The 21412-nt window shown below is 52.5% G+C and overlaps 1 protein-coding gene across 2 annotated transcripts in view; it reads right to left on the reverse strand.

Moving 5' to 3' along the window:
• Positions 1 to 21412, reverse strand: part of PTPRA (protein tyrosine phosphatase receptor type A) — a 115468-nt gene that overhangs the window by 1679 nt on the left and 92377 nt on the right. For both annotated transcript variants that reach the window (XM_040064687.2, XM_040064688.2), the window contains 17 exons: positions 20646 to 21011; positions 18656 to 18673; positions 14889 to 14973; positions 13590 to 13663; positions 11693 to 11829; positions 9858 to 9948; positions 9299 to 9375; positions 8391 to 8427; positions 7164 to 7261; positions 6916 to 7035; positions 5352 to 5518; positions 4460 to 4595; positions 3501 to 3650; positions 3298 to 3391; positions 2258 to 2334; positions 832 to 966; positions 468 to 593 (listed from right to left, as the gene is read on the reverse strand). In XM_040064687.2, the coding sequence (XP_039920621.1) occupies positions 468 to 593; positions 832 to 966; positions 2258 to 2334; positions 3298 to 3391; positions 3501 to 3650; positions 4460 to 4595; positions 5352 to 5518; positions 6916 to 7035; positions 7164 to 7261; positions 8391 to 8427; positions 9299 to 9375; positions 9858 to 9948; positions 11693 to 11829; positions 13590 to 13663; positions 14889 to 14973; positions 18656 to 18673; positions 20646 to 21011 (1988 nt within the window). The remainder of the gene's footprint in view (positions 1 to 467; positions 594 to 831; positions 967 to 2257; positions 2335 to 3297; positions 3392 to 3500; positions 3651 to 4459; positions 4596 to 5351; positions 5519 to 6915; positions 7036 to 7163; positions 7262 to 8390; positions 8428 to 9298; positions 9376 to 9857; positions 9949 to 11692; positions 11830 to 13589; positions 13664 to 14888; positions 14974 to 18655; positions 18674 to 20645; positions 21012 to 21412) is intronic.

Below are 21412 nucleotides of genomic sequence, written 5' to 3' on the forward strand. Positions count from 1 at the left end.
ATTTTTTATGCTTGTGGGCACTTTGCTTGTTAAATAAAGTTTTTTCCACTTTTCTCCAAGGAAATTCTTTCCTGGACCAGTTGGGGGAGGTTGGGTTTGCTTTCCAGAGGGACCCCGTTCGGAGATTTTCTCCCAAATTTGCCCTAAACCAGGACAAATACATTTCTTGGCTAGGCAAACAATCCGTGTAGGAAAGCTCCTTGTGGAGGCACAGCATTCCCAGGGCATGGAGTAGAGGAGGTGTGGGGAAAGAGGAGCAGGAGGGAGGTTTGGTGGTGAGGGCAGCAGAAAGGAGGGGATGGTTGAGGAACAAGCAGCAGGACAGGGACTCTCAGGGCTGGGACGCAGGATAAAATCCCTTTGGGACAACGGGGAGCTCACGGAGCTGAGGGAACACCAGCAGGGGCTCGTGGCAGTGAGACCCAGGAGCAGCCAGAGGTGCCTGGAGGGAGCAGCCAGGCTCTTACCCTGGTGTTGGTCACCAGCAGGTCCCGCACCGTGTAGCTCTCACACTCCTCCTCTTTCTTCAGCTCCACCGTGATGTCCCCGTAGGACACGGAGCCGTCGGACGGCCAGTACTGGGCACACTTCTCCTGAGGAGGCACCACAGGAGGGCACAGGGTGAGGACCTCGAGTTTTCCCCCATGGGTTTGGAGAGAAGAATCTTCTGGCAGCTGCCCAGCACCGTGTGGGATCCCACAGGCGTCGCAAACTCCCCGAAACACAGACCGCTTTGGGCTGGAAGGGTCCTTCAGGCTCTTCCCATTCCAAACTCCTGCCATTCATTTATTTATTTCCCTGCTGTTTGTGCAGCTGATCCCGGGAGCTTACCTGGCCTCTCTCCTCCAGCTCTGTCAGCATCACTATGGAGCAGGATTTCCACTCCCAGATCATCCTCCAGAAGTCCTCTATCGTGTGCTGCAGCGGCCCTTGGCTGGCGATGTACGAGTCCTTCTGGCGATAACCCTGCAATTTGGGAGCGGGGTCAGACCAGCAGGAGGAATCTCCTGGATGTGGCTGGCCTACCAAGCTCAGCTCAGTTTTGGGAGGATCATATCCCCTACACACACCTGGCTTTATCCATTTGGCTTTCCAGCACACCTAAGCAATTATTGCAAGCTCTGAGTGCTGGAGAACAGCTTTGCCTCAGCTCCAAGTACTCCAGGTATGATTTTTTATTGGGGATTTTTGGAAGAAGCAAGCAAAACCAAACAGAATTAGATGATCTTTAAGGTCCCTTCCAACCCAGACCATTCTATGATCTATGGAAACCAGCAGGAAGGCTGGATGACTCTGGCTCTTCCACAGCCACAAAGAGTTTCTGTTTCCAAACCCCCGTGCCCTCCCTGCAGACTCTGACTGCAGATGCTTCGTCATTTGGAGTTTGTCATTTAAGCAAAGTTCAGCAGAGGCAGGAAATTGAATCCTCAGCCCAAATTGCTTACGTGCCACGGAAGCTTTCTGATCTGGATGCACAACAAGGCAGCTGCTCCTGCCACAGCAGGGACACGGCAAAGGAGATTTCAGGGAGCAGTTAATTAGGGATGTTAGAACTGCTTTTAGTGGGCAAACCCAGCAGCTGCCTTTTTTTGGGGGGGAAAAAAAACCCCAAAACAGCCCTGTGTCAACAGGAGATGAAAGCAGAAATTGGGCTGGAAAAGAGCAGGGTCTGTCACTTGGTCAGCGCTGGCATCACTGCATGGAGATCAATACTCATCCGAGATGCCTCCCTGGAGTCAACAGGACTGCTCAGGAGAGAAGGATGTGCAATCACTCATCTCCTCCTGGGAGTGAGGACAGCACTTAACCTCCCTGCCTCCCCTCCTGCTGCCACCCAGACAGGTGTAATGGGATTGACCTGGCTCCGCTCCAAGGCTTTGGCATCGTGTTTTGCTCCCCGATCTAATCTGGTGGATGTTTTCTGACCAAATGGCCCGTGCTGCGTTATTTCCATGGATATGTGGATCCCTTCTCCACAGCCATCAGCAGAACCCAGAGGGGCAGAAGTGAGCCCAGGATTTGGAAGCTCTGCTCAGGCTCCAGCTCTCCTCTCCCACAAGGAGCTGGATAAACCCGGGGGTTTCTTGGAGAAAGAAACCAGCACCATCCTGTGACACGAAGCAAAGCCACGGGGAGGGAGCTGTGCAAAACCCTTAAAAGGAGTGTTTGGGACAAATTCTTCCCAAAGAAAGCAGCTTGAGGTGGTTGAGGTGGTTTCCATTGGGAGAAGATGGCAAGAAGATTGGAGAAGACTCACATCAATGAAGGAAGCGTTTACATAGTCTGTGTTCTCTTCCCCTCTCTTCACTGGAATGATTACTCGGTTGAATTCATCTGGAACAGAACAAAATCACCTGAGATTTGGGGTAACCTGCATGGCCTTTAGCTGGGGAGTCACCAAGCCCTAAGTGTGGGACAGAGATAAGGGCAGGGGAGCAGAGGGCACCTGGCTGGGACAGGGACAGTCAGCTCCACCCTCCGCCGTGCGTGGTTTGGGGCAGAAAGGGAAGCTGAGCTCTCCAGCAAAAGGACCTGCTCAGCACTGGGACTCCCTTCTCCTTGAGGCACAAACCTCAAGGTTTTGGCAGCAGAAACCAGCAGAGAGGGACCTACAGGGCTGGATGCCCATCTGTGTCCAAAGTTTGAGTATCTTCAGGCACAGAGACTCCACAACACCCCTGGGCAACCCATGTCACCCCCACAGCCAAAACGAGTTCCCTGTGTTCAGAGGGACCCTGCTGTGGTCAGTGTGTGCCCGTGGCTCCTTGTCCTGTCCCTGGCCACCACTGGCAGGAGCCTGGCTCCATCCTCTCTGCACCCTGCCTGCAGGTGTTGATGCACAGGATGAGAGCCCTGGAGCCTTCTCTTCTCCAGGCTGAGCAGCCCCAGCTCTCCCAGCCTTTGCTCAGAGCAGAGATGCTCCAGTCCCCTCACTGGGCTCTCCCCAGTGTCCCCAGTGTCCCTCCTGTCCTGGGGAGGCAGGACTGGACCCAGTGCTGCACGTGTGACCAGTGCTGAGCAGAGGGGCAGCATCCCCTCCCTGGACCCGCTGGAAGTGTTTTGTCTCACACAGCCCAGGCCACCACTGTCCCTTTTGTCACTCTGCTGCCTCAGGTCCAGGCTGGAGTCAGTCAGGACCCCCAGATCTTGTCCTGCCAAGCTGGGTGACCCCAGCACAGACTTGTGCCTCCCCAGGGGCAGGACTTTGCCCTTCTCCCTGTTGAATTCACACCACAAGGTGCCCGTTTGTCCCGTTTCTCCAGCCCCATTCCCCGCACGCAGCCGAGCGAGCCTTACATGGAATTATCTGAAGCACCCTGTTCTTCTTCATGTTGGCTGGCAAATTGCCCGTTCTCATCTTGTCGTTCTGGATTTTGATTGAAGTGAGCTTCTGCGGGGCAAGGAGCAGAGCAGAGCGGGGTTTCAGAGCCACCCAGTGCCAGCCCAGCGCACGGGGATCGCTGCACATCCCAGCACATCCACCTGAGGACAACGCTCACCTTGAACTCCTCCTCCAGCCCGTTGCTGCTGGTCCCTGGCACTTTGTTGTAGATCTTCTGGAGGTGGATCTCTAAGGAGGTCACCTCCAGCTCCGTGTCACCGTAGAGATAGTGCTCCAGAAGTGCTTGGTATATGAACACATACTGCATCTGGAGGGTGGCAGGGGGAAACGGTAAAAGGAATCCTGAGTGTCTCTTGAAATCCTCCTTTTTAAACTGCTCCCACTGCTCGTAACTACACCTCCCCTCTACCCATACAGGTTATTTTGCTTTTTTTCCTTCCCCTGCTCCTTTTTTTCCGCTGTGTTCCATGCCCTGTGAGCACCTGCTGGGTGCAAACCCACCACCCCCCCGCCCACCCTCTGAGACCCCAGGAAAGTGAGTGACAACCTTCCTGCCACTAAATGGGGGCTGGGGCTTTATTCACCACACCAAACAAAGCAGGTGTGACACAAAATGTTCTCCAAGCCTGGTAGAAAAGGAGGCTCAGGGGGGGAACTTCACAAAATTCCCTGACAGGAGGGGGGAGCCAGGAGGGGGACAAGGGTTAGGAGGAGAGGGAACGGCCTCAAGTTGTGCCAGGGGAGGGTCAGGTGGGATATTGGATAAATTTCTTCATGGAAAGGATTGTCCAGCCCTGGCACAGCTGCCCAGGGCAGCGCTGGAGTGCCCATCCCTGGAGGGATTTAAAAGCCACGTGGATGTGGCACCTGGGGACATGGGTCAGTGGTGGCCTTGGCAGTGCTGGGGGAACGGTTGGACTCGATCCTAAGGATCTTTCCCAACCGAAACGATTTAACGACTCTACAAAGGGCATTAAAAAGAGCAGGACCCCGCGAAGGGCTCCCTTGACGCCGCATCGCCCAAAAGCGAGCGATGATGACGCTCCGACCCCTCGCACAGGCTTTGGCTGGCTGAAGGAAATCCACGCCCAGAGGGCAGAGCAGCACCACACTCACATCTGTCTGGACCATCTGGCAGCGCTGGGCCCGGATGCGGCTCACGAAGCCGTACACGTCCACCTTCCTCTCCGTGTGCATCATGTCCAGCATGGCATCGATGACGATGAAAGTGCCCGTGCGTCCCACGCCGGCGCTGCAAGGCAAGGGTTGGGGGGGACACTGGGAAGGAATTCTTCCCTGGCATGGTGGGCAGGCCCTGGAGAAGCTGTGGTTGCCCCTGCATCCCTGGAAGTGTCCAAGGTCATGGCTTGGAGCAGCCTGGGATGGTGGAAGGTGTCCTTGCCCGTGGTAGAGGGTTGGACTAGATTGTCTTCAGTGAGGCCAGTAGATATTAAGGGAAGAAAAAGCTCTTGGAAGCAGCTGCCTCCCAAGAAGGCAAGGAAAATGAACTTGAGATGGTGCAAATGTGCCAATCTCTGGTTTTAACCACGGGGCTCCTTATTGCAATGTGGAAGCTCCTGTGGCTCCCCCAGGGCTGCTGCTGTGCCTGAAACCACTCCAGCTGAGGCCAATCTCCGTGGCCCTTGCTCCAGGCAGTCTGTCAGCCCAGTTCTGCCTGCTCCCAAAGAGAGATGTCATCTCCTCATGCCAGGGCAAGGGAGACGCCACCAGCGCTCAGCCTGGCTCACTCAGCATCCAGCCAACACAAATGATCCCTCCAGATGAGCTGTAACACCCCAACATCACTGATTCCAAGGACTTCCTCCAATTCATGCAATTTTTTTTGCATGTCCCCGCGAGGAACATCGCCGTTTAACACAGGGCAGTTAAATAAAGATAATGAAAAAGTCCTGACTGAAAAAAAAAAACCCAAAAAATTCCCTTTTAAGCAGGAGACGTTCTCCAGGTGACCCAGGACGGGCAGAGGCTGGCTGTGAGCAGGACTCACCTGCAGTGCACCACTATGGCTCCTGCATACTGGGGGTTGCAGGTCTTCACCTTCTTCAGGAATTTCAGCATCCCGATGGGGGTGAAGGGCACCCCGAAGTCGGGCCAGCTGGTGAAGTGGAACTGGGTCACCAGGCGCTGAGGCTTCTTGTTGGTCACATCTCCCACCTGGAGGGGAAAGGTGGGCTCAGGTTAACGAGAGACACTCAGGGTTCCCTTCTGCTCCAGGGTGATTCAGTGCTCAGCTAAACCTCAAAAAGACTAAAAGGCAGAATTTTTTTTTTTTTTTCGTTAGTTTTAGCTAACTAAGGCAAAAAAAGTTCCCTAAACTGTGTTGTTTTTTTTTTTTAATCTCTTTTTCTTAAAACTATTTAAACCTACTCCAGAATAAAAAACCCAGAGGAGCAGCAAGAGCTCAGTATCTAGAGCCTAAACCTCCAGAAAAACTAATAAAATTAAGAGAGCAAAGCTAACCCATAACAAAGACTTTCTAAATTTACCAGCTCGCTTCAAAACAACAGAAAGTTTTATTGTTTCATATTATTCATTCCTTGTACTTGTAAGCACTTTGTTTATTAAATAGTTTTTTCTGCTTTTCTCCAAAGAAGTTCTTTCCCAGACCAGCTAAGAAGAGGAGCAGTTTAGATTTGCTCCCCAGAGGGACCTTATCCAGGAGTTTTCTCCCAAATTTGCCCTAAACCAAGACACCTTCTTCCCCTAAAATTAAGAGAAGAGAGGGATCTGCAGACCCGAGATGGAGCTGGATGGCAGCATCCACAGCTGAAAGGGCATGGACTCAGGCTCTGGGACAAAAACATGACATTTTAACCACCCAGCACCACATCCCAGGGGCGTGAGATGCCAGCCTGTCCCCGCCTGTGGATCCAGCCTGGCAGCAGCTGCCATGTTTCATCCTCAACAAGCTCAAACAGAAGCTGTTGCTCCATCCTTCCCCACTCCTCCGTCCAGATCATCCTCGGATTAAAGGCAGGGGAGGAAAACACACACGTCCAGGCCGTTGGAGGGAAGGATAAGACTCAGGAGAATCAGCCTCAGGGTGCAGACAGGTTTGCAGGCACCAACTCTTCCCTGCCCGCCTCTGAGAGCGGCAGGAAAACAAACAAGAGTGACTCAAACACCCAGAGTCTCCATGGGGGCCAGAGAAATGTGGTGACAGATGGGAAAGCAATCAAACCCAACACAAACGGCGCTGGATTTTGTCTCAGCTGAAGGGGATGAATCTGATTATTTTCAGGCTTTAAATGTCTGTGGGTGAGAGCAGGAACCAACACTGGTAACAGCAAGTGCTGGAATAGTGCAGGATGGAATTTCAGCCCTGGCATCCCTCAGCTTCCCTGCTCTCAGCACAGCCATGCTGGGAACAGGCTCTTGGGAGGGACAAATCCGTACCAGCTCTGGTTAAAAATGGGTGCTGGGGATCATTTCATCCCAACTCTGCCCTCACAGAGCCTTGGAGGAGCTGAGGCAGCACCTTTGGGATGGCCAGTGTGGAGAGGGGAGGGATGGGACGGGACAGGAAGGGATGGAGAGGGGACCCCTGGCACCTGCTGGATGCAGAACTTGCGCACGGTGTAATCCACCAGCACCGTCACGTCCTCCACGGACACTCGGATGTTCCCGTAGGTCCAGCAGCCCTGATCCGGCCAGTACTGAGCACATTTACACTGTGGGGGGAGAAAACAGGTGCAGGTGAGCTCTGGACACCCTCAGGAGGCTGGGGATGGCTCCAGGACACGCCCATAAGCACAGGATGTGCCAGGTTTGGCTCAGTTTGGCTCAAATCCCAACCGACCTCTTTCCTCTCCTTCAGGTTGGTCACCATGACAATTGTCGCTGTGTTCTGCTCCCAAATCATCCTCCAGAAATCGTTCACTGTTTCTTCTTTTGGTCCTGAGGGGGAAGGTAAAACAAAAAGCCCTCTTTGGGATCGACCTCTGACAGTTTGGGGCCAAACCCCAGCGTGTGAACCCACACGTCTCCAACGATCCAACACGTTTTTTTTGCCAGGAGGTCACAGGAGGTGCTGCGGTGTCTGGGCATGCCTGATCCAAGGAATAATCCTATCACACAATAGCTGGGATTTCTGGATTTCTTTTATGGTCAGGAATTCCACATTTAGCTCAAGAAAGGGGAAACCAGACAAACAGAGCATGGATTTGCCCAAGGTCACCCAGGGAAATCGTGGCTGCCCCAGAGTCTGCCCAAGTCCTGCCCTCGGATTTTGGGTTTTAACCATGGGATCCCATTTCAGAGGGGCACAGGAATAGTTCCCTGCTGCCTGCCAGGCACGGAGCTAACTCAGCCTACGCTCCCTTGCCAAGCCTGAGGCTCAGGGTGAGCCAAGAGAACAGCAGGGCCAAAGCTTAACCTGAGCCTGGAAGCGCTGACGGAGCTGATCCAGCCTCCTTCTCCAGCCAGAGCCAGGGAGAGCGGCCAGGAATGCCCTGACCCAAGGGCAGGTCAAGAGAGGAAATACAAAACGCTCCCATGGGCAGGTAACATCCTGCTGCTGACATGATCCCCACCCTGTGAGAGGGAATTTTGGTTTTAGGGATGTGTTTGGACTTCTGAAGGTCATAAGGACGTTTCTCTCTATGCCATCCCTGGGAGTGTGCTCAAGGGAGCTTGGAGCAACCTGGGATAGTGGGAGGTGTCCCTGTCCATGGCAGGATGGTGGAATGAGATGGGCTTTGAGGTCCTTTGCAGCCCAAACCATTCCATGGTTCTGTGATTTGGAGAGTTTAATCCCTGGCAGTATTTCCAGAGGTCACAACACCCTCCAGCAATGAGTATTGCACAGGCAGGATTTTCCTTCTGTCCACCAAGACATCCAGCACTGCTCTTTGACTGGGAAAATCATTTTGGGAACACTCTGTGGAGCAGCCAGGCCTCCTTTTGACCAGGGCAGCTCTGCAAGATGCTGTGCTGGGGGTAGAGGGGCACAGCTCCACTGAGCAGAGGGACCCAGCCCAGCTGCCCCCAAAAGAGCAATTCCCAACAGGAATGGTCAAGATTTTACCTTGTGCAGCAATGAACTTGTTTTTCTCTTGGTACCCCTGCAAGGAAAGAAGGAAAAGGAAGAGAAATTAATATTTCTCTAACACAGGAGTCATGAAATCTACTTCAGGAACAAACATCTGCTCTGCTGCTCATTCCCCCTTGTGCAGAGAAGGGGCTGCAGCCTCTGAGGGGAGAATCAGCACCAAAGACGGGCTGAAATAATTGAAAATCCTTGTGCAAAGGGCTGATTTCCCACAGGAACACTCCCCACGGTCACACAGCGCAGGAATGACCCCACTGGTTGGCACAAGGCCCTGATGAAGCGGTACCTGACAGCCACCGGGGTCAGGCCCTGCATCCAGAGCATCACGTGAAAACCAGCACTGACCCTCACAAGAGGAGCTGTAGAACTCAGGGGGAGTGATTTTGTGTATTTAATTTACTGGGGAGGAAAGGGAAAAAAAGCTCTTCTGAGTCCTGCTTTGCTTCATGCGCCTGCATCTCTCACGTGACCCTCCCAGCTGATTGGGGCCACGTGGTGACAACCACAAAGGAGCCATCCCCTTTGTGCAGGGCGAGGTTGCTTCCATCTTAGCTGGATTCCTTGATTTCTTCTTCAGCCCCTTCCCACGTCCAGCCCTGCAAGCTGGGAAGCGCTGATGATCCACTGGCCACGCCCTTCAAGGATTTAAAACCGTGTGGATGCGGCACTTGGGGACACGGTTCAGCGGTGGCCTGGAGGTGCTGGGGGAATGCTTTGGGATTTGGGGGTCTTCGAGGGCTTTTCCAACCTCAAAGATTCCGTGATTCGTCAGCTGTTTGTTGATCAGGAGTGCCCAGCTCCAGCAGGAGCGGTTCCCCAGCCCCTCCCAAAGCAGCCAGCTCGGCTTTGCTCCCGGCCAAGGGATTTCCCACCCCAGAACTCACATTAATGAAGGAGGCGTTGATGTAGTCGGAGTCAGGGACCCCTTCCACGGGAGTCAGGTGAACCCTGGAATGATCATCTGGAGGGAAATCAAAGCTCTGCATTAAGGACAACCCCCTCCACTCTGCTGGTACCTGGCACAGGGAGAATCCAGGTGTTGGAGCGGAGCCCACGCTCCTGGCTCTGCTGCAAAAACACCTCTATGCCCCCAAATTCCTCGTGCTTCAAGCCAGAGAGCTCCTAGATCCTGTCCAAGGTACTTTTCCTTCTGCAGAGCGCGTATTTGAGGACACCCCAGGCCAGCCCACTGCCCAATGCCACCGGGCAAGAGCTGTCCCTTCTGGCATTTCCCATCTGTTTCACTCTCCACGGCCTCCTGGCCGCTGAGGGCTCCATGGAGCTTCTCCTCAGAGGTATCTAAAGCTAAATCAGACACAGCCACCCACCTAGGAGGTGAAACGCCCTCAACTGTGCCCATTCCCATCCCAAAACCAGGAATGGGGAGTCCTGCCAGGAGCCCCTGAGTGTTTCCCCCTTCATCCAAGCAGCTCTGACGCTTACAGGGCAAAATGTTCACGTATCTGTTCTTCTCCTTGTTCTCCTCCTTGGAAGCAGCTTCACACGTGGCCTGTATGGGACAGGCTGGGAGAGCCTGAAACGGCAGAAATAAAAGGGTTTTCCGTGATTTTCGTGGCGCAGCAGGAACGATGTCCCATCCGAGCATCCTGCCCCTCTGGGACACGTCCCCAGCACCCCTCACCTCCACCCCAGCAGCAACTCTGCTCCCCAGCCGAGCTCCAAGTGACCATTTAAACAGCTGGGCTGGCCCAGAGAGAGCCAATCCCTCCGGAAAGATGTCTGGAATCTCCCGATCCGCGGACACGAGGTGGCAGCAAAGCCTCCAGCTCCGAACCCACCCGGCAGCACCGACGAGCTCATCCCCGATTCCTGCTCTCGGAGGCTCCTGTGAGATTCCCTCATTAACAGCGCTGCTAATTGCGACCTGATTAAGCCCCCACTGGCCCAGGCCACCCGGTGATGGCAGGAGCAGCACCGGGGGACCTTTGCTGGGGGGTACTGGGGTGACACAGGGGGACGCTGTCCCTGCGTTTCCCGGCCGAGCACTGGCGGCGCTTCCTCAGCGCCGTTTCTCCACATCCTCTCGGAGCACCAAAGAATGTTCTGGAGGTATCCACCATCCCCTCCTCCAGCTGACAGGATGGCAGGAAGTGTCCAGAGCGATCAGGTATTTATAACCCTAAAAATCCCCCCCTCCCCGGGCATTCATTGCAGCTCTTTGGTTTCAGGGCAGCACGGCCAGGAAAGGGATCGAGTTTTGTAGCAGCTGGACAAGGCCGAGCGGCTTTTTATCTTCTCCTCGTTCTCATGGTGCCATAGCACGGCTTGGACCTGGGCTGGGAGCACAGGTATGATGAGGAGCTGCTGAGGGAGCTGAGGGGGTTCAGCTTGGAGAAAAGGAGGCTCAGGAGGGACCTTGTGGCTCTGCACAACTCCCTGACAGGAGGGGACAGCCGGGGGGATTTGGGCTCTGCTCGCAGGGAACAGGGACAGGAGGAGAGGGAACGGCCTCAGGCTGGGCCAGGGGAGGTTTAGATTGGATATTTAGGAAAATATCTTCACAGGAAGAGTTGTCAAGCCCCAGCACAGGCTGCTCAGGGCAGTGTTAGAGTCATGGTCCTTGAAAGTGTTAAAAAAAAGAAAAAAAAAGTGTAGATGTGGCACTTAGTGGTGGTCTTGGCTGAGTTAATTGTTGGATTCAGTAATCTAAGAGGGCTTTTCCAGCCTTAATGAATCTATCCTGTTCTGTTCAATTCTATTCTAGTCCATTTTTCTATTGACAAGGCAAAACGGATTTATTGTCCCAAGCTGCAAAGCTCAGCAATGTCAAGAAGAGGCTGGAGGCACCCCTGAAGCAAAGCTCGGGGCTTGTGGGACAAGCACAATACCTGAACTGCTCACAGCTGAAGGCCAGCCTTTGTCCCACCCTTTGCCATCATCGTGTCTCAGAGTGAAGAGCTCACTGAAATAAGATGGGCTCTTTCCTTTTCTCTCTCAGAACTCTTTTTTTGGCTCTTTCTGGATTTAAAGCCACGAGGACTGGGAGGGAGGTGGGAGGCAGAGCCCGGGAAGCAACCAGCGAGCAGGAGAGCTCTGGAACACCCCAAGACATCCAGAATCACTCCCGAAACCCAGGAAAACTCAACCCTCGAAGAGCTCCTTGTTGGAAACAAATTTTCCGCAGCCAGCGCGAGCTGCTTCTCCGCCCTCACCCAAAATTCAGGGCCAGAATCACCCCCACCGCCGCTCAGCCCTTCCAGAAACCCCCCCAGAAGCGGAGCCTGACCCCGAGGGCAGCAGCAGCAGAGGGAACTCACGTTGAACTCCTCCCTGAAGAGCTTGTTGTCGTCGGCCATGCGGCGATTGATCTCCTCCTCCAGCTTGTCCACGGGCAGCGGCGGGTACTTGCGGTTGGTGCTGGGGGAGCGGGCGAGCAGGGGCATGCTCTGCGGCTCTGCAATGACACCAGGGGTCACGGCGGCCGTGCGCCCCCCTGCCCGCGCCCAGCCGCTTTCGGGGTCTGCCCCCGCGTGTGCGCAGAGGGGTCTGGGGTGGATGGGGACGTTAAAGGATCGTCTTGTCCCAGCAGCTCCCACCAGAGCGGGCTGCTCTGAGCACGGTGACAGCTGGCAGAGCTGGGGGTGGCAGAAGGGACAGGGCAGTGCCAGTCCCCTGTGCTGGGGCACCTCCAGGGTTGGGGGTGGATTTTGAGCCCCTCCCAAGACCTGGAAGGGCTGGAGAGAGTCCAGGGAAGGGAACGGAGCTGGGGAAGGGTCTGGAGCATCAGGAGGGGCTGAGGGAGTTGAGGGGGCTCAGCCTGGAGAAAAGGGGGATCAGGAGGGACCTTGTGGCTCTGCACAGCTCCCTGACAGGAGGGGACAGCCGGGGGGATTTGGGCTCTGCTCGCAGGGAACAGGGACAGGAGGAGAGGGAACGGCCTCAGCCTGCGCCAGGGGAAGGTCAAGGTGGATATTTTGGAAAATTTCTCCATGGAAAGGGTTGTCCAGCCCTGGCACAGCTGCCCAGGGCAGTGTTGGAGTCCCCATCCCTGGAGGGAGTTAAAATCCGTGTGGATGTGGCACTTGGGCACGGGGGTCAGTGGTGGCCTTGGCAGCGCTGGGGGAACGGTTGGACTGGGTGACCTCAAAGGGCTTTTTCAACCCCAAAACATCAGTGATCTCACTCTGATCAACACTCTGGGACCTACACTCTCACAGAGGCAGCACAGGGCCCTGAGAACCAAGTGAACACTGGGGTTGGAGACCACCACGCTTTGAATCCCAACTTCTCCCTCTCTCACACGCAAAGTCTGGCACCGCCACCGTGACACAATTCCCAGGAGGGCTCAGCAAAGGCCAGCTGCTGCTTGTGGTGCTCAGCAAAAGCCCAGAAAAGCCGTGTGAGGGTTACACCAACACAGCTGAGCGTTTAGGAAGTTCACACCTCTGTTAATGGTGATGTAAGACGGGCAGGGAAGGTCTCAGCAGCCAAACATAAAATCAAAAAGGTGCTGAATTCCAGTCAGTGCTTCTCAGAGGCTGTTTGGTTTATGTGGAAGGAGTGCTCAAAAAGCATCTGGACTGAGTTTAGGAGGTCTCCTCAGATCTTAATCAGCGCCTACACATGGATGGAGATGCCCAAGTTCAGACCCTCAGCGTCAGCTCTGCCTCACAGCTCGGGGGCAGAAGAATTTAGACACCACGCAAGGCTTTAAAATTGCATCTGTGCGTTTTTAGGAAGTACAAAAATGTTTTTATAATGAAAATAAGCGTATTCCCTCTTTTCTCCTGGGTATCCAGGTGTCCACAGTTAGCGTGAAGATCTGAGTTTTAATCAGAGACCATCCTAATCTAAAAAGAGCAGAAGAACGTTTAATTACTCCCCAAAGATGTGGGGGTTTTTTTTCAAAAAAGGTTCTCATTTGAGCCAAAGAAACACCGTGAAAACTCAAGAGGAATATGAGCAGTGATTTTGGAAGCGATTTTAACATGAACCACTTGAGGGCAAACATTTAGTCAGCGGAACGAAAGCTGGGAAATGAACCTTCATTCCACGAAAGTCTGCCAAAACCACGGAAAACACGGAACAAAGGAGATCAGGAAACAACAAAAAAACACCGACAAACCAGAAATTTAAAAAAAAAAACCAAAAAACCAAAACACCTGCCTCCAAAAACACAAGGTGGGGGAGATGTGTGGCGCCAGGTGGACTCACCTGTGTCGTCCGTCCGGCCGTTGGACAGACGGAAGGAGTTGGAGTGGCTCCCTGCCTGCTTGTACTTCTTGAACCTGCCAGAGAGGATTGGGGTGCAAAAGTCAGCAAAAATCCGCCAGGAAGGCCAGGTCCCCTCCCAGATGAGAGCTGCCACGCTTTCTCGTGGCTTCCTGGATCAGCTGGTGGGGCCAGGATGAGGCAGGACCTGGAGAATGCTGCCTGTGAGCAGAGGTTTTCACCGAGCACATCTGGAACAGCTGCAGGAGCCCCGAGCCAGCTGGGAACCAGGAGAAGCTTTAAGGGTGCTCTTTACAGGACACCCCAAGGAGTCCCTGCTCCCTGGGCTGAGCCAGCAGAGCGCATAAAGCCCAGGGGGATCTGTCCTGCAGCGAGTCCCTGCTCCGTGTGCTTTTAACTTGCAGCAGCTGCTCGTGCTCCCTTTGCCTGAAATTGGGAGTTTTGCTGAATCACTGGGCAGTGAACACAACCCCTTTTTTTTTTCAGGGCTGGAAGCCAGGTGGGAAGGACTCAAACTCTGCTGCTGCTGAACTCCTGAGGCAAAAAACTCTTCTCAGGTTCACTGCTGGGAGGGCAGGCCTGGAGCCAGGAGACACAGGGAAGTTTTCCACTGCTAAGGATTTTTTTTTTTTTTTTTTCTTTAAGACTTACTTAATCACCAAACTGGTGAGTAAATGAAAATCTTTACTGCAGCTGAATGAAGACATTCCATTTTGAGCAGGGCAGATGCTTGGATTGTAAAAAATGGACCTAAGAAGGCTTTATTATGCTGTAATTTCATTTACAGCGTCACCTAACACTCCTCACAAGGTCCTGCCGCTCGCAGTGAAAGGTGCACAGGGACCATGTGAGGTCTGGTACCCAAAACAGAGCTTGGATGTTGGATCCTGCTTGCTATCAAGATGGGAATAATCAAGGAGTAACACACTGAAAGGACTTTGTGGCTGTGTTCAGCCTCCCTGGATTACTCAATCCATCATTTTCAGCCTCACAAGGAAACCTCACCTGCTTTTCCCCACATTAAACTGGGCTTCAGCTCAGCCTACCCTGCTAAATGTGACATTTTGAGAGGCAGGACAGGAATTCCCCAAACGAGGAGCAGCTTTGCAGAGAAAGGAATAACCCCAAACATCGTTTTCACTCATTGTCCTTACAGGTTTCTTTTCAAAGCACCAGCTGTGTCAGCCTTTAGCTTGGGAGACAGCACAAAAGGCTCATTCCTGTTCATTCAGGAACTGTTTCTGTCAAACAAGGGAACCCAGCACTAAAAGCAGCTCTTACCTCAACATGTACAGAACAATAATAATAAATACTATGACTAGGAGGGAGGACAGGGCCACCATCACAGCTATAATGGGAGTCTCATCTGCAAGAGGAAGAGAAAGGTGTGGTTATGGGCATTGGAAAACATCCAGAGCCATCATTTAACAGGGCAGAGTTCTACAATTTCTGCTTGAAGAACAATTCTGACAATATTAGTAATAAAAAAACCATAATAAATAATAAATAGTATAACGTGAGCTTGCATTTTTTCAGCCTGAGAGTGAAGACAGAAAAGGATGAGTGAGCACCACGTGCCTCAGACACTCCCAGGTCAGATTAAAGCCTGAAACCACCTCAATCTTCTCCAGGAGTTGGTCACTGTGGAATTGTGACCAGGCAGATGAAAACAGTGATGGAGAAAGGTGGGACTGGGCTGCTTTGGGGGTTCCCTCTGCACACCTGAACGTGCACGTGGTGGCCCCGCAGCCTCCAGCAGAAATTTCCTGTCACTTGATGATCTACAACACTTGCTGCCCTGAGACTCAAGGGTCCAGAGAAGTTCCTAACAGGAACCATGAGTTTGGTATAATATGATAAGGAACTTTATATCAAAATGGGTGAAAGCTGTGGCCTCTGGAAGATCCCACAGGTACATTTGTAACACCACCGGCATTTTGCTTCCAGTTCTTTGTCAAACAGGACAAGAGGGCAAAGCTTCCTGCTGCACCTGGGATCTGAACACCTCCAGGGTGAGATTTGGTGTGGACCAGACTGCCCAGAGCAGCTGTGGCTGTCCCTGGATCCCTGGAAGTGTCCAAGGCCAGGCTGGATGAGGCTTGGAGCGCCCTGGGATAGTGGGAGGTGTCCCAGCCCACAGGACATTGGATGGGTTTTAAGATCCTTTCCAACCCAACCATTCTGTGATTCTGTAATTACAGACTAATTTGGGTTGGAATTGACCTCCAAAGACTATCTAGTCCCACCCCCTACTCTTTCCTCCCTGGAAATACAGAGCTGTAGAGAGCAGGAGGGGTCAGAAACCACCAGGCCACCAAGTGTGACCCCATTTGGCTCCCTTGCAGAAGCTCCTCAAGGTCAGGTTACCTCACAACCCCCTTGCAAAATCAGATTAATCCGAACCATTCCCATCCTCCACGACCACAACAGATTTCTTTTTTTTTTTTTTTTTTTTTTCTTTTAAATAAGCCACTTCTATCTTGTGCTGGAGGTCATTGAATCAGTGGTTGGTGCTGGCAAATCACCCAGATGGGTTGGAAGCCGAGCAGCTCCAACCAGGGAGGAGAACGGCCCTGAAGGGCATTTTTTTCAGAATATTGTGGATGCCAGCCATGCCAGCTTGGGGTTATTTCCATTTTTCATCAGCTGCCTCCATCTGAGGGGACCACCACAGCCCCAGGAGGCTGCAGGGCACGAGCCCTCTTCCCACCTTCTGTGCATCCATTTCCCTGCAGATCCCTGCTCCGTGTTCCTCAGCAGTTTCAGCCTGATCTCCTTAGGTGGGGTTTATTTGGTCCGTCTCTGAGCTACCCAAGGGCACTCTGATTTTATTTCTGTGTTTGTCCCTCTGTGGTGTGAGGTCTGGGAATGTTATTTCTATTAAAACTTACATGTTATGATTTCAAGGCAATGACCCCCGGTGCGGCAAATAAAAAAAAAAAAAGAAATTATCCTGATTTTTGCGCGTCTTTGCCCTTCTCATCTACTGCCCTGATGTGGCAGCACCTCCCACAGCCCAAAAGGAATTTTTTGGGAATTCTGCCTCCTGCACACCTCCTTAGGTGACGAGCCTTGACATTCCCCAAAAAGCAAGAACAGCTTGGTCTTGGCCCAACCACAGCCAGCCTTGGCCTCTCACTGAGACTCCTGAGCACAGCCACCGTCTCCACCCTGGCTGCAGGAGAGGAAGGGGAGCTGCACTGCCAAAAATGGTGGTGTTAAGCCACCGTTGGGCCATTTTTTCCTGCCTTGGCTGGAGTTAAGCTCAGCCTAACCAGCGCTGAGCCGGGCTGGAGCTGTGGGGCAGCGGCGGCTGGTGATTTGTGGGCAGGGCTGGCTCTGGCAGCAGGGTGCAGATTTGTGGGCAGGGAGCTTGGAGGTTTTGGGGGTTTTTTTTTGCAGCCCTTCTTTCCACACATCTGGCGGGATGAGGAGTGGGAGCTTTCCCAACCAGCAAAGCCCAGGCAGGAAAGGAGCTGGAGGGTCCCCAGCTGCTCCCTCCCTGCCCTGCCAACCCTGCTGGGCTCTGCCAACACCCCCACAGCTCCTGCGCTGCTCCAGCCCCAGCCTGAGGGCTTCATGCTGGAAAAGGGAAAAATCCGCTTGGAAAAGGAACAAGGACTCAAGGAGCAGCCGCCGCAGCCCAGAGCTTGGAAGGCATCAGGAGGCTTCAGTCTTGTCCTGGCCCCTGGTGCTGGGGATCCTGTGCCAGCTGCAGGCAGAGGGGCCCTAGGTGCTCTGCACGTCCCCTACAGCTGGGCCACCCATCCCTGCTCACAGCTGGCAACATCTGCCCACAGAACCAGTCGCAGGATGCTTTGGGTTGGAAGGGATCTTAAAGATCATCCCATTCCACTCCCTGCCACAGGTAAGGACACCTTCCACCATCCCAGGTTGCTCCCCAAGATGGCTTTGGACACTTCCAAGGATGAGGCTGCCACAAATCTCTGGGCATCCTGTGCCAGGGCCTCACGCCCCTCACAGTCCAGATTTTATTCCCAGTATCTAATCTAAACCTACTCCCAGTTTGAAGCCATTCCCCTTTGTCCCACCACTCTACGCTCTTGTGAAAAGTTCCTTATTTAATCTAATTTCATAATTGTATTTATATTAATATGCATTATTAATGTAAATCTTGTTAGGAAGTCAGATGTACTCCCATTTTTTTCTTTTTTCTTTGCCCTCAGGAGCAGGGATGAACGATGGCAGAGGGAACACAAAATGAGGCGTAAGCCAGGCCAGGTCTGAGGGAACTACACCGAGCATTTCTGCAGAGGCTTAGCCACAATTTCAAATGAGTTCCCTCAGTCCTGCATCCCTTTTATTCCCTCTGCCAAACGCCTGCTGCAGAGCATCTGTGTGTTCCCTGGACCATCAGTGGGCTGGGTGAGCCAGAGTTTGCAAAGCTGCAACACCCATCAGAGCCAGGGTGAGAACACACAGAGGCAGCTGATTCCTCCAGGTGGGAGCCCAGCCCGGCTCTGCCCGCTCCTGGAGCGCTGAAGCCGTGGGTAATTGCAAATATTCTGCTGGAGGTGCCGGTTCTCAGAGCTGAGAGATGGAAAAATGTCCCTAAAGTGCTGCTGTCTTACAAGAAATGGATCTGTGTTAGTGCTTGCCAACAGAACGGAGGAGAACAATAATTATTCCCATCATCTGCAGGATGGGTTTGGATCAAATCGCGTAAGTCGCGGTAAATAAAGACAATTCGGCAGCAAAAAAAAAAAACCCATCAAAAACCAAACCCGAAAGCAAATTGCCTGAATGGTTTCTTAGACTTTGGTCATCCAGCTCTAGGGACGTGCTGACATTCTCAGAGCGGGAAAAATCATATCTAATAGGACATGTACAAATTGGAATGGGATTGCTTCGTTCTAAAAAGAAAAGCTCAACAGAAATTAAGATATCAGCGTGTCACCAGCTCTTCTAAAGAGCTTGAGAGGCTTCATAAAAGCACATTTGGAAGTCCTAGGGAGAGCTCTCTAATAGCAGAACGCTTCTGGAAATGTTTTTACTGAGTAAAGAGCAATGAAATGTAACATTCTTACCTCTTCTGTCAGAGTTACCTGAGGAAAAAGAAAACAAAAGTCTCTTAGCAACAAAGGAACAAGACACTTCAGTAAGTCAGGAAGGATCAAAGACCAAGACAGGAACAAATTTAGTAACTCTCATCATCTGCCTGTAAATCTTTCCTTTAAAACACCAGCTATAAAACCAGGATGTTAAAATGAATTTCTGAGTAAGGAAAAAAAAGGAACAAATCCTGAGTTTTTATCAGCTGAACAAGGAGCTGAAGCCAAGCCTTAAACATCAATAAACACAACTTACTGTTTAAACCCATCACCAGCAAGTCACCGGTGTCATTCATTAGCACTTAAACTTCAAGAGATAACACTGGTGCATAATTTTAAGAGACTTGGCCGAGCCAAGAGTTCAATTAAGAGCAGCTGGGCTCAGGGATGGGGGCGAGGAGCATCCAAGGGAAGTCTCTACCTGCTGGGTTGGATGTCTGATCCAGAGGACACCGGAACAAAGCTGTGCCAGGGAGAGCAGAGCCTGGCTCTCCTGGGGCACTGCTGCTGGCACGGGCACCCCGTGGCCATGAGCTGTGTGTGAAGAGCTGCAGCACAGGGCTGAGGACAATCCTGGTGAGTTTGGACAAGGAGGAACTGCCCGTGCCAGCTGTGACCTCCTGCCCCAGTCCCCTTCTCAAGCGCCACTTAATTCTTCCACGACTAACATTTAACATTCCCTGTTAAATCTAACGGCAAGGGCAGCCCTGAAACTGATTTTGCTCCTTGAGAAATCACTTGAGATAAAGAAAGAATTAGGTTGGATCATTTGTTCTCTGGGCTGATATCGAGTGAGAAGCCACGTTCGGCCTCGATGGCGCAATGGCCAAGGTGTCATGGCATACCAGGGGAGTTCACCAAAACCGGTAAGCCAGATCGCAAAAAGGCGCTGGAGACACAAAAATGATAAATTCGGCCCCTCCAGGAGCAGACATCCTGTTACAAAATCCAGATATTAGCAGCACTTAAGGCTTTTGCCTCCATCTCTCCTGTATGTAGGCTACACTTATACCAAATTTGTCCAATGTGTGTCCGAGGCTACGCCAGACTCCTCCACTCTGCAAAAAAGGATTTGTGCTGGGACGGAAGCTGGACAAGCTCAGGGGTGGCAGAACACTACAAAAGCTGGGTTGTGAACTTCCCTCAGCCACATCCCTTCCTATGCTGGTAGCAAAGACAACTTCACTGCAGCTTCACAGGCTGTGGCTTCCAAAGATTCCCGGAGGAAGAGGGCACACACATCTCACTGAGGTGCAGGGACACCCAACATCCCTTGGGAAGTTGGTTCTTAAGGAATACACGCTTGACACCTCCCTGCATTAACTCCACCTTTATCTTGTTTCAGGGTTTTCCAATCCACGACCAAGTTACCAATCCTGCTTTTCCACTAAATCCCAAGGTCTAGCAGGCACTGCCATCTCCCTGTTGCAAGCTGGAGACACGCAGTGCCCAAACTGGTCTCAGACAATACAATGAGCAAACCATGGCTGAAGAGCCACAACTCAAAGATTCCTGGTCACTTCAGCCTCTTTTTGCCCGATTTTTTGTTCTTAACTCGGACTGAGCAGCCAAACTACGTTTCATGGGGTCACTTTCCTGATGTGCCAAGAGGGGAATGAGATCAGGATGAGACAACTCTCGCTCATCTGGACCTTTCAAAGACTGAAGTTGCACAAGTAATGGGGGAAATTGATAATGTAAGGAGAGAATCACAGACTAGTCTGGGTTGCAAGCAAAGATTATCTAGAGCACCTGTGGATATCTTTCACTAGATGATCTTGGCCCAAACCTTTAGTCAGAGCAGTCTCTTCTGATCTGGGCCATTCAGGGACTTCTCTTGTTCTGTATCACCATGGAATCAACCCCAAAGTGGCCTCTTGCTCTGTTTCGCTCAGCAAAGTGAAAGAAGAGCAAAGAAACAAACCCAGAGGCAGGGTGGAGAAGACGAGGTGGAGGAGGTGCCTACCGTTGTGGGAAGCAGAAGAGGTCTCCTGTGTTGTCACCACCGAGCTGAAATTCCCCTCCGTCACCTCTGCCTCCGTGCTGGGGACAGCGGTGTGCGGAGGCGTCGGCGTCACGCTGGGGAGCAGGGATGGGGCTGGAGGCACAGGCACGGTTGTCCCCAGGGTGGAGGAGATGTTGAGGCTGCCAGCGGTGGCGTTGGGGGAGACCCTGGCGGCTGTGGTCGGGGGAGGTTTTGGCGCTGTGGTGGAAACAGTCCCTGGAGTGCTCGCGTTGAATCTGTTTGTGTTGGGCGAGGTCCCATCCTCAGGACCTGCTGTAGGAGCTTTGGTGGGGCTCCTGGGGGAGGTGGACGCTGTTGTGGGTGGCTCTGAGAAGGGAAAAGCACAGGGGAACCTCTGTGAGATTCTTTTCTCTGATGCTGAGGGGTTTAGATGCTGAAGAGTCACGAGTGTAACTATAAGGACTAAACACCCAACAAATCCTGAGTGCGGGACAGGAAATGCTCTGCACAGCAGGTGATGCAAATGCCATAAAAATATAACCTGAACAGGTGCTATTAACGGGGAGGTAAAAGCATTACAGCCCCTGGAGGTGAGGATCAATATCACTCAGAGCTAAACCATTTATAAGCACCTGAAGCTCGTCGCCCTCTTTTCAACATTTTACGTTACAGTTACGTGGAGGGCAGAAGGAATGAGACACTGAGCACATTCCCACCCACTCCTTTGATCCTAATGATGGGATAAAAGAGAGATGAGGAGCACAGTT

The sequence above is a fragment of the Hirundo rustica genome, chromosome 5 (genome assembly GCF_015227805.2).
Source record: "Hirundo rustica isolate bHirRus1 chromosome 5, bHirRus1.pri.v3, whole genome shotgun sequence".
Taxonomy (NCBI): Eukaryota; Metazoa; Chordata; class Aves; order Passeriformes; family Hirundinidae; genus Hirundo; species Hirundo rustica.